Source organism: Phalaenopsis equestris, unplaced genomic scaffold (assembly GCF_001263595.1).
Source record: "Phalaenopsis equestris unplaced genomic scaffold, ASM126359v1 Scaffold000339, whole genome shotgun sequence".
NCBI classification, from domain to species: domain Eukaryota; kingdom Viridiplantae; phylum Streptophyta; class Magnoliopsida; order Asparagales; family Orchidaceae; genus Phalaenopsis; species Phalaenopsis equestris.
This window is the reverse complement of record NW_018164781.1, coordinates 477,551-489,996: the sequence shown is the minus strand read 5'-3', so window position 1 is coordinate 489,996 and position 12,446 is coordinate 477,551. Positions and strand designations below refer to the sequence as shown.

The 12,446-nt window shown below is 35.3% G+C and overlaps 1 protein-coding gene across 1 annotated transcript in view; it reads left to right on the top strand.

Moving 5' to 3' along the window:
- The first annotated feature begins 7,431 nt into the window (after positions 1-7,431).
- Positions 7,432-12,446, top strand: part of LOC110025878 (putative disease resistance protein RGA3) — a 9,821-nt gene continuing 4,806 nt past the window's right edge. Inside the window, exons 1-4 of the mRNA XM_020726560.1 lie at positions 7,432-7,649; positions 9,287-9,452; positions 9,519-9,619; positions 9,700-9,825. Coding sequence (XP_020582219.1) covers positions 7,432-7,649; positions 9,287-9,452; positions 9,519-9,619; positions 9,700-9,825 — 611 coding nt within the window. The remainder of the gene's footprint in view (positions 7,650-9,286; positions 9,453-9,518; positions 9,620-9,699; positions 9,826-12,446) is intronic.

Sequence of the window (12,446 nt, the reverse complement as noted above, 5' to 3'; positions counted from 1 at the left end):
GAAAGAGTGATCTCTAGTGAGGGTTCGCTGGAGGGAAGATGCCCGCAAGGGTTGTAGATGGGGATCACAAAATTTCATGATCCGTGAAAATGTCGTGATCCGTGAAGAAGCATCGCCTCTAAGAAAGCTTCACGAGGTTGTTGTTCTTGGGAGTGTTTTCTGGATACTTCATGGACTCCCACTCTCTTCCTTTGTGTAGAAACTTTCTTTAGGAGTCTATAAATTGTTGTCTTTGGGCATGTGGGAGTCAAATTAGAGTTGTGTTTGAGTTTAGCTTCAGATCTCCTTTGTGGAGTCTCTTTCCTTTCCCTTTTATGGGTTGTATTCGATGAGGTGATAGTGCTTTGGTTGTATCTCTCCGAGGTAGTAATAGTATCTTCCCCTTTTAATCTTCCCAATCTATCACTTTTACTCTCCTTAGTCGCCGACCCTTTCAAGCTTCTCGTAACCATCACAAGATTACTGCCGACCACCCACAACCCTTCCCACTTGTTGTCTCTTCAGTTCCACACATTCCCCTCACTGCCACCAACACTCTATTACTGTCACCAGCACTTTGTTAAGTTCACTACCCCCGCTAGCCATCATGACCCATCTTGTTGATCTCCACCACCAATTGCAATACATTTAGGAGTGTTTGCTCCTATTATTTTGTGTTTGTGTTGTTATTTTCTATTCGAGTCATGCTGTAACCCTATTTTAATACTAATAAAATTTTTTTTTTTGTGTTCACTCTTTAACTTATTAGTTCTGATATCACCTTTGCATGAAAGGGTGTCTTTCATGTTTTTACTAGAAATTAAAATTATGATATTTTTGATGTGATATAAAAGATTTATGTTGTATAAAATGTAAAAAAATAAAATTCAGGTTTTAGATATGTAAATACATAAGAATTGAGTGATATTCATGTAAATGATCTTGTTCATATTTAAGGAAGATTTACTAAGTATTTACATATCTAACGCATAAACTTTACTAGTTAGGTACACATCATCTTTCCTACATCAATGTGTGCATTTCCTTTTTTTAAAGTAAAAAAGGGTGGTACTTTTGAAGTGATGTGAAAGATTTGCATGATAAAAATGTAAAAAAGTAGAAGTTTAGGATAATTCTTTGAGTGAGACTCGAAAGTCCTGCATAATTTTTTTGAGCTTAATAAATTTTTAACCTCCTTAAGAAGATCACACATTTATCCGGAGATATTTTTACTTCTACAGACCTGAAGTTTCTTGAGGGCAACCTTAAGAAGAATATGATCAGGATTAAAGATTTTTAATTGTCAATGAATTTATAGGAGGCCTTATTAAATCTTACATCATAATATCTTAAAATCTTATTATATTTTTGTAAAACAAAGAAGAGATGTTGAGAGATCTTTAGAGGGTTCTTTGATGTTGAAGAGTAACTAGGAATCAATAGAAAAACTTATTAATTGAACCAATTCTCTATGTGAGCAAATTGTTGAACCCCTTGCTTACTGAGTCCATAATGATGTTGGTTATAATACATCACTTTTTAACATCAAAGATATTATATGGAGAAAAGAATTTCTACACTTGATTTATTTAACTGGTTTAATCAAGCCCTCATTCATCTCCAATTATGGAGCTTTGAACTTTAAAAGATAAGCTCCTCTATGACAAAAGGGCTGGAGTTGGGAGTTATATGTGTTGTGAATCACGTATGTCATAGTGGCGAGCTTTAATAACGTCCGTAAGTCTTAAAAGTTAGAGTTGAGAGTTATGTGAGCTGTGAGACACACATGTCATAATTGGTCACATAGGTTATATTAGTGTGACTCAATAATGTCTCTAGTCCACCGAGCTCAGTGTTGGGAGCTATAGCTGTAGTGAATCATAAAGACCATAGGTCATGGAGAAGCGTTGTGAGAAAAGAACTGTAGGAGCTTGAAGAAGGTCAACGTATTCAGGGTGCATCATTACACTATCTTCATGGTGCATCGTTACATTATCTTCGAGGCGTGTTGTTGCACTGTCTTTATGCTACTTCATTGTTCTTTCTTTGGGGTGCGCATTATTTCGTCTCTAGGATGCATTGTTGCACCTTTTTTAGGGTGTGTTGTTACACCGTATTTAGGGTGTGTTGTTACCATATTTAAGGTGCTTCATTTTTCGGTCTTCATATTGCTTTGTGTCATGATGTTTGGGATTACACATTACCCGCCTATGGTTCCTCGTTATGCTATGGCATTGGTCGTTATTTCGCACGGAGCTTTGTTACTCAGTATTGCAAATCTTGATTCCATACGGTGCTCCTTTGCTTGCAGTATATTATGTGGCTATGCACGGTGCCTCCGTACTTCACAACATACATTGTGAATATGCAAGGGGCTTCATTGTGATAAACAGAAACTGACCAATAGTGGCTGACGGTGGCCAACAAGTGGCGGTCGATGGTTGATAGTTGCGGGAGCAGGAAGTGTTCTCCATGTCTTTGGTCCTGAACGACATTGGAAGTTAGCTCACTTTTCTATCAATCTTGCTCCTGGTCTAGCTATGAGTCTCCTTTCATGAACGATGTAGAGCTTTATTTATAGTGTTCTCCAAGTTTTTGGTCCTGAACGACATTGGAAGTTAGCTCACTTTTCTCTCAATCTTGCTCCTGGTCCAGCTATGAGTCTCCTTTCATGAACGATGTAGAGCTTTATTTATAGTTTATGAGAGGTGTTCTCCAAGTTTTTGGTCCTGAACGACATTGGAAGTTAGCTCACTTTTCTCTCAATCTTGCTCCTGGTCCAGCTATGAGTCTCCTTTCATGAACGATGTAGAGCTTTATTTATAGTTTATGAGAGGTCTCCCTGTAAATAAGAAAGAAATCTGAACCACTCCATCAGACGACCCAGAGATGTTCCTTCGCTCGGATGACATTTTGTGGACATTTGTGTGCTTTAACGATGTTAGAATTGAGTGATCTTAGGTTCGTTAGATTTAATAAATCGAGACACTCGAATTGATTATTATAAGCTTGTCAGATTTGTAATTCATTTGACCGTTCAATTGGGCGCCAAAAACCTTCAAAGTGGTTTAATGGCTTGATCCAAGTTTAATTTGACTTAGATTTGACTTTGGTGCTATTGGGCCCATCTTATCAAGCCAGTTAGTTTGATTATAAGTTTATTGAAAATCAGAGTTCTGAATGATTTTTATTTTGAATTTGAATATTTGTTGCTATAAAAATGCTCGGAGATTCCTTCTAATTCCATCGGGATGTATGTCGAATGATAAAGTTTGTTGATGATGTATCATTATATATACAAAACAAAATTTTGTATTTTACTCCATGGTGTTTTCCGACAGCCATGGTGGTTGGCCGGTCATGGTCAGGTCACCATTTGTTCAGGGGGCTCAGGGCTTAGTTTTGGTGAAGTCAATTGGGGTTGGTCATGTGTAAAGGTCTTGGATTAAAGAGGAATGGAGGTGAACCCATTTTTGGATCAATTTGGGTCAAAGCATGGATTTGGGTTGGGCTCACCCACCAAGGCTAGTTTGGGTTGAAGAGGAGATCATTTAGCTCAGCTTAATTATAGAGGAGAGGTCCCTATTAGTGAGGAGAGGTCCCTATCTAAAGGATTTGACTAAGCATGGGTTAGAGTGTATCATTAAAGGGGTTAAAATTTTTTTAAGGGAGCTTGAAAGTGGCTCCTTCTTTTGCCAATAATAGTTTGGTGAGGTGGCAAAGGCTCATGCAGCTCACCTATGGCTTGATGATGGCTTCATGACTTGTCCTTGGCTTGGTTAATTTGCATGAGAAAGGATTTTTGTATTTATGGGCTATTTTTGTAGAGTGTGTCATGAGGCTTCATTTGGAATAATTTTGGCATGAATTGGAAAATTAGAGAATGATCTTGATTAAATGGAAGATAAGGAGAAAAATTGTCATGTGGACTTTGCATTTGGGCTTTGGAAATAGATGTGGTGGGCTTTGGCTTTTAAAATTAGGGGTGAATTTGGGCTAAATTTGGGTCAATTAAATGCTTAATTTGGTTTAGTGAGATGTCCTGAAGAGTTTTGGATATTAATTTGGGGAATTGGTTTGGTCATGGGGTTCAATTTGGGGAGATTTGGTCACATGGTCAAAATTGGGGCTATTTGATTTGGTGAAATTGAGCTTGCAATTGGGTCAAATTGGGCTTGTATTTGGTTTCAATTGGTATTAGGGATGTTTAATTTTGTTTTGGAATTAAAATTGGTCAAGATTGGGGTCAATTTGTTTGACATTGGGGCTAATTTAGGGAAATTGGGTCTTTAAAGGAAATTTGAGGTTTATTGGTCATAATGGATCAGTTTGGTCAAATTGGATCAATGTGATGGTTTAAAATTTAAATTGAGAATATTTGGGATGATTTTGAAATTTTTGGGAATTTTTGGAATTTTTGGGTTGTTAGGGGCATTTTGCTAATTTTTTGCAATTTTGGGGGAATTTTGGGAATTTGGTGATTTTGGTGAATTTGCGTAGTGGGGAAAGGTTTGAAATGACTTTTGGACAAATTTGGGTATTTTGGGTAATTTTGGCATTTTTTTGCAAAAAATGAAGTTATAGGGCTATTTTGGTAATTTGGTGATTTTGAGCTAAGATGGGCAAGTAAGCCGTGAAGCCATGTCAAAGTGAAGCAATGTCAAACCAATAGGATCCATATGAAGAATCATTTTGGATGTTCAATATGCTGGTCCTAACCCTCTTAGCCAAAAGGCTAGGGGTTTGGGTCATCCATATGAGCTTTCCGCCCATATGAGCTTTCCAAACGGAATCAGGAGACCAAATCAAGGGGTCATAGGGTTTGGAGTGTGTGAGAAAGTGTAGTGTGTGTAAGCTAGCCTAACCAAGATCAGTCCACCCATGGTTAGTCTTAAAGTTTGACCATCCTATGGGAAACTCCTATTGAGCTCCTCCATATTGACCCCACCTACTAAGTGTTAGATGTTAGAACCAACATGTGAAACTTCAAGTTGAGCAAAGAAGAGTTTAGAATTTCTAATGGCGAGGGGTCCCTTTCTAGTCCCCTAGGAATAGTCAACAAAAAAGTCCTATGACTAGACCCTATGCTACTAAGGAGGAAACTAGACATCAACCAAAAGTGAGGTCAACAATACATAATACATATGATCATCAAATGTTATAGTAACAAAAATAGTCAATAAAAATGACAAAACAAATAAACTAACAAACCCTACTTATCACCAACAGTGTTTCTCATATTGTAAAACAATTAGCTTCTATCATCCATAAGAACCTTTCAAATATTTTCTTAAAAATGACAATTACATAATATGTTAAATTTAAAAAAAAAATTAATGCATAGTTTATACTTTATTATGCATGAAATCTTTATACAAATATCTAACATGAATACTAAAGAAAACGCGTTGATAAAAAAATAAGGTTTGCATTTTTCATTTTTATAAAATTGAGTATAATTATGTTAACAATTATATTTTCATTTAAACTTTTCTTTTTCATTTCTTTTTCTAGAATCAATCCAGAAATTATGTTAACTAGGGTATACTTAGGTTACAGGATGAATTACAGGGGGTATAACTTAAATGCAACCTAATTATACCCTCTGAATAATCTAACATGTACGCAATCCTGCGTACGCTTTCCGCACACAAATATTTCTCGTGAGATTGAGGGTGTAGATGAAGGAGAGGGGAGTGAGAGTTGTTGGAGAAAGTATCATATCCAGACATTCGCACGTCCGCACAATAAATCATGAGCATCATGTCATCTCCAACTCAAGTGCATGATAAAGTGGCGCTTAGGATTTATCGTGCGGATGTAATAATTTCTCGAGTTCTTGGAGGTTATATTATCTTGCAAGTTGGGCAAAATACAAAGGAGGTTTTTTTGCTTGGGTTGAATCCCATCTTATGACTGAAAAAGATATATTCTATGATTGGTTTCATGCATATATTATTGCATGAAATGATAAGATGAAAATGAAATGTATTTATAATTTGTTTCCTGATTTAATAAGCATTTCATAATTTTATTTTGGGGCACTCTTATTCAGCATGCAAAGCCTTTCTTATTGTTTATAAATAATATGATTACATATATTTATTTAATTTTAAGAGACATAAAACTTTGTGTATGTTGAAAAAGCTTAATGGTAAGAAAGGGTAAAATTTTCATTTTGCACAACACACAAAGCTTGAAAATTATTATTATTATTATTTTGTTTTGATTTTTCTTTCATTTTTCCCCACAACTTTGAATGTTTTTAGGAAATCAGCCTTTCATGCACTAGTGAATTGAAATTATGAAATATAATCCTCCAAAATAAGGGATTAAGATGTGAGAGTTATTTTTGGTTCTTTAATCACATCATCTATGTATTTATATTATTCAAAGCTTTCATTTATTTTGTTTTGATAATATGCAGAGGAGGTTTGATCTAATAACGAACTAAAAAATAGTAATCTTTATAGTCAAATTTAAATTTTGATATTATCTATATGTATAATATATGATTTATTAGATGTATAATTCACAAAGAATTACTTAATAAGAAAACTTTATCAAATAAGTATTTTATCAATTTTTTTATTTTTTGAATAAAATGAGTAGTTATATTGATTAAATTTGGAGTTGAATCTCTCTTCTCATTTAAGAGGTTTAGGAGACCATTACAAATACATAATACACATGTTCATCATCATTGTTATATCTCTTAGCTATAATCTAGAGCTAAGTGTTGAATTTGACAATAATATAAACTATCCACTACTGCTGTAGCAAGCCATCGATATCCATCATCTTGACCGTACATCACCTTTTAACTTCTGAAGAAACCCCTCCATCGCATCAGGAGAAATTTGCATACATAAAACGCGCGCAGCGCTCCCTGCGTCGTCCAATGGCCGCTTGACAAATCATCAATTTCGGTCCCACCGCCTTTATTCAAATGCGACATGTCGACCCGACCCGAGTTATAACCGAGCGGTGCAGGCAGTGTGACCGAGTGGGACATTACCGCGGTACCGCTCTAATAACAAGGTTGTAACCTTCCTGTAACCTCAAGATGAATGAACCACACTTATAATGTCACCGTAACTGAGATCTAACACAACGTCGTGTAACCTAGCAATATAAACGAGCTATAACGGAGCTATAACTAAGCTGTAACCGAGACTTCATACCGCGCATTGTAACCTAGCAGCATAACTGAGTTGTAACCGAGAGAGAAAGTAAAGCGTAACTTTGCGGTGACCACGGGAATGATTGAAACGTTTTCTTAACCTGGCGATAACCTAGGTAGCGAATGTAACCTTCGTTTAACGCGACTAATCAAATACCCGTGGTAAAAAATCTAGGGACAGTAAGAATTCTTATTTTCGTTCGCGCCTAGGGTTTGCATTCCTCGAACGTTACGTTGAGGTATTGGTATTGTTTAGGGTTTTGCTAAAAATGGAGGACAACGGCAAAGCTACGACGTTGTTGGAAGAGAAGAATGTTGCCCATTTTGACGAGACAGAGAAGCCGGACGTCGAGGATGGCAAGAAGCTTGAGGTTGAGCTGCCAAAGCTAATGGCGAAGGGTGTACGTAAGAAGAAGGATTTAGGTGGCTCCAAAATGGGGAAAACGGATGACACCGAATCCATAAATCAACCCAAGGTCGTTTCTAGGTATATTTGAGATTTTGCTTTCGTTAATGTTTAATGGTGAATTTTAATTTCTTGAGGTATATTAAGTCTGAATGATGAATTTTAAAATTGACTTTTAAAAGATTTTAAATTTCTTTCACTATTTTTTACATAGTTTAACATACATTAAAATTAAATGTAGGTTTTGAGCGCGAAATCAATGAACTGCAGATGTCGTCCATCTTGAGTATGAGGAGCTCTGGATAAGGTCCGGCCAACTATCGACGAGCACACGTGGAATAAGTTGGAAACATGAGCTTGGTTCAATTTTTTGAACTCTCTCCATGCCCACAGGATCGTATTCTGACAATGCATATAATTAACTGTTGGAATATTGATCGAACGACGTTTCAGTTGGGTGGGAAAGAGCTGAAATTTGATGCTGACCAAGTTGCCCTCCTAATATGCATGCCAAATAGAGGGTCGCCTGCATCCTGGAATAAAGCTTCGTCCTGTAGTATTGATGTGAGACAAATGAAGACCCAACTTATCAATTTTGACCCAGGACAGTCTTATGACCATTTTATAGAATTATTAATAAAGTTTTTATTGACTAATTTACTATTTCCTTCGAGTAATTTTAGAGTATCCAAGCAGCTATCTTCTCTTTGCGAGGACGTTGAAGCATTCAGCTCATATAATTGGCCCGCAACAGTGTGTGGCTTTTTGATTGATCAATTGAACCTATGTGCTATGAAGCTTAGGACGGATCAACCACTTGGATATATTACTAGCTTTATCTTCCTCTTAACGGTTTGTTCTGACATTATTATTGAAATCTCTTATCATTATTTTTTATTTTGATACCAAATATTTAATTTAACATGCTTCATACAGCTCTGATTTTATGAGCACACATCATTGGTCGTGCCAGCTGTTCCTGAGGCTAGACCACGAATGCTAAGATGACCAGTAAATGTTAAATGAAATGCTTTACAGATTCAACTAGCGTTCAACATGCTCAGCCCTGCCGAGGTTAATTAAATAAATTTCAATAATAATTTGTAACGTAGTCATTTAATACATTAATTGCCCCTGATTGTGTGTTATTTTTTTTGGCAAGTGTATGATTATTTTCTTGAATTAAAGGAAAGTGAACATCACTTACTTGCCAATTCACTTGTAGAGCCCTCCAGTCCAGCAAAATTTCTCTCACAGAGGGAAACCCTTTCAAGACCACAGTCACCAATGCATGTTGAGGTCTCCCATATAGTACCTTATTATATTGGTACTCAACCATCCGACAATCATACATATGAACAATCGAGTCAGAGGATGGGGCAAACACTTGGATTTGAAGAGATGCACGATTTATTGAAATCCCAACAAAAAATTATATTGGATTTTCAAGTATCTGTTGACAGTCGTCTGACCCAGTTAGATAATACAATTTTGGAATTTGAAGACTCTGTTTATAGTCGATTGACAATGTTAGAGAATACGATGACTGACCTAAATTTTCATGTCGTGCGAGTAGAGAAAACAATTAAACAAACAGATGTGGAATTGCAGAGAAGATGGGTTAAAGAATCCCTACAAAGAAGCTTGATCAAAAGGATGAAGGAAAGATTAAATACAAGAACAAAGTCTCTTAGCTCCTTATATGTTGTTTTTGAAAGAAAGAAAAAAAAAGACCCCATTAAGGAATCGGTTGAAAATAAACAAGAAGAGGAAGTGATTGTAGACCAGCGAACCAAATCTCAAGAAGAGGTTGAATCTGTACATAAGGAGGAAAAGGAGCTCCAGCCAGTCAGTCATTATGTTAGTGAGGACTACCCAGACAAGGTATGGAATGTTAGGTTTAATTATTATATGTTGTTCAGTAAATATTATGATTTGATTATCTTACAGATCCAGCCAGCAGCACAAGTAATCAACTTTCCTGCTATGCATGAAATTCTTGATTATATGCGGAAGACAATTGATATATGTTATAGAAAATATACTGACTTGTTAGTTCATCTACTTCTTGTTATTGTCTATCATTAATTTTGTAACTGTTAACTAAAGTCATTTTATATTTCCGATACAGAGGTGACCTATTAATTGATATGGGACATGTTTCAGTGTCGCGACGTTATCTCGATGAATTTTTGGGAAACAGTTGGTTAGGCAATGAGCAGGTTGATTGTTTTGCCATGTTGATGGAGAATAAGAGGTGTAATGCACCACATCTATATAGATTGTACCTATATGTATCGCTATGCCACTGGGTAAGCTTATTAAGTTGTGTAGACAAGATTTATTCCAGCTTCTATCAATCTTACATGACCATATGTTGAATGTTATTATGTTCTTCATGATGTAGTTGTATAGACAAGGTAATGTGAAACCCTTTGTCGAACACATTACAAAGGATGTTATCCAGAATACAGAATTAATACTGATACCTATAATAAATAATCAACATTGAATACTCCTTGTTGGGACACTAAATGAGAGTAAATGGAGAGTTTATGACTCCTTACCCAACCAGATGCATTTGGCCATCACCCAAAGCATTGTAAGTATTAATTATTTACAGATTGAGCATTTCTTAAAGGATATCAGTGAAGCTTTCGAGGATAATTTGATTAAGTGGCCAGTTGTAATGACAAGGGGAATACCGGTGCAAAGTAATAGTTATGATTGTGGTGTTTATGTTTGTAAATATATAGAGACACTTGTTCAAAAAGATAAGGTAAATTGGGCGAAGAAAAAGGATTGGCAGGAATTAATGCATTTATTCGGAGCAGAGATAGTATACGGCATTTGTAAATTTGCTTTGGAGAAATCACAGTAGGTTTGAAAGGTCAACATTTTTTGCAGCTTATTGTGGCTATTGTATTGTTTTAAGAAATTGTTTTTTGTAAAAAAATATTTTTTGTACTGTTGTAAAAAAAATAATTGGATTGATTGTTATATTATATGCAATCACGAGTTCATTGAGCATTGAATTCAATAAAAATCTTTGATGCGAGATTTTTTCTTTCCTTATCAAGATTTGTATATGAACATGCTAGCTATGCTAAGCTAGAAGTTTGTTTGTCAAGACATTATGAACTTTACTCAAAGGCACAACTAGCTCGGCGAGTCCTAGGCTATCAATCAATTTAATCTAATTTAATCGACACTCTAAGACAAGTTTCTACAATGCATATACTGGAGCATCAACCAAGTTCATTGGACTTGACTCGTCCACGTGGTTGAACATCCTATTGTATTTTGGTGAACTTTAAATATCTTTCATGCCGATCAAACCAAGATTTTAAAACTAAGATAATGATACATTTAATTCCAGTCTTGATTGATCAACTTTAGTGAACTTTTTTTGGGTCCGATCAAACCAAGATTTTAAAAATAAATACTGTTTACAAAGATTTGATCATTACAGCTGGAATTATGTATTATTACATCTTTGTGGAATTATGTATTACAACTGGATTATTACAGCTGGATTATTATCCATATCATTACAACTGGATTATTACAGCTGGAATTATGATATAAAGCTAGTTTAAATGTCTTTGCAACACCCGATTTTATGAGCCACCGAAAAAGGCTGGCCAACATTATGAAAAAATGATTTTTATGCAGTTTTTATAGAGAGAATGAAACATTCATATGAACAGAGTTGAGAACAGCAGGAGACAGACGCATAAATGTATACAAATTTCTAGATACATCCTCCTCAAAAAAAAGTACACCAAAATTAATGTCTCAATAAAATTGTCATCGACGCATAATTGTTGCATACATCCTAATTAGAATCTGTATAAAAAAACAAAGGAACATATTTGTTAATAATAATAAATAAAAACATTTCAAATAAAGAATATGTCAAAATACTTACTGATCGTGTATTGAATCTGTCATCATTGCAGTGTATGATTCCCTGTGCCTTGGAGGAAAGAAATTTTGCATTTGGAAGCACCAAAATTATTATAAGATACACAAAACAACAAAAAATAACAAAAGGTTCCTGACCTGTGTTACAAAATCAGGTAATGATGATATGTTTGGATAAGGATTTAAAGCATTGGGTTCTTGACTGCTAGAAACTTCAACTGGTTTACCTATTTAAGTTGTCAGAAAATCAGTCGGAACTTGTTATTGGATAAAACACCCAATAAAAAAAACAAAAATTTTTACCAAGATATACCTTTTGTTCTTTTCTTTCTCTCCCAGTAACCTTTTAGCCTAACATTGGATATTCCTTTGGATTTGGGTCGCATTTTTGGATATTCATTTGGGTCGCATTTTGGCGGGATTAAGAAGATTTGATTGGTTATTCACCTGATTTTTGTTTTTTTAGCTTGTCTCCCTGACTTTGAACCTCGTCCACTTATTATATTATCAATATCCAACAATGATTTTTTCATTGAATCCTTCATGCACTGCTCAGCTTCTTCATTTCCCTTGGTTTTATTAGTGCATAGATATGTCATTTTTTGCATGTGTGTTTCGAATATTAGGCTACCTTTACCATCATTCCACATTTGTGACTGTTGGAAGTGCTTGTATGCATCATTGTTATACACATCTCTCTTTACATTTGCGGACCATCTCAATAGGAGATATTTATCTGAGATTTTCTTAATGTGTAGAAAGTTTAATACTCGTAGAGAGTGAGCACATAATAGCCCTGTTATTTTGAATTTTCTGCAGCTACATTGAACCTCTAAACTTAAAGAATCAAAATTTACCACCCAAGTTCTGTTTGTGGTGTGGTCATCCAAATTATTATTAAAAAAATCATTTTCAATGTTCATAGAGGCGTGTAATTGAAGACCACATGAT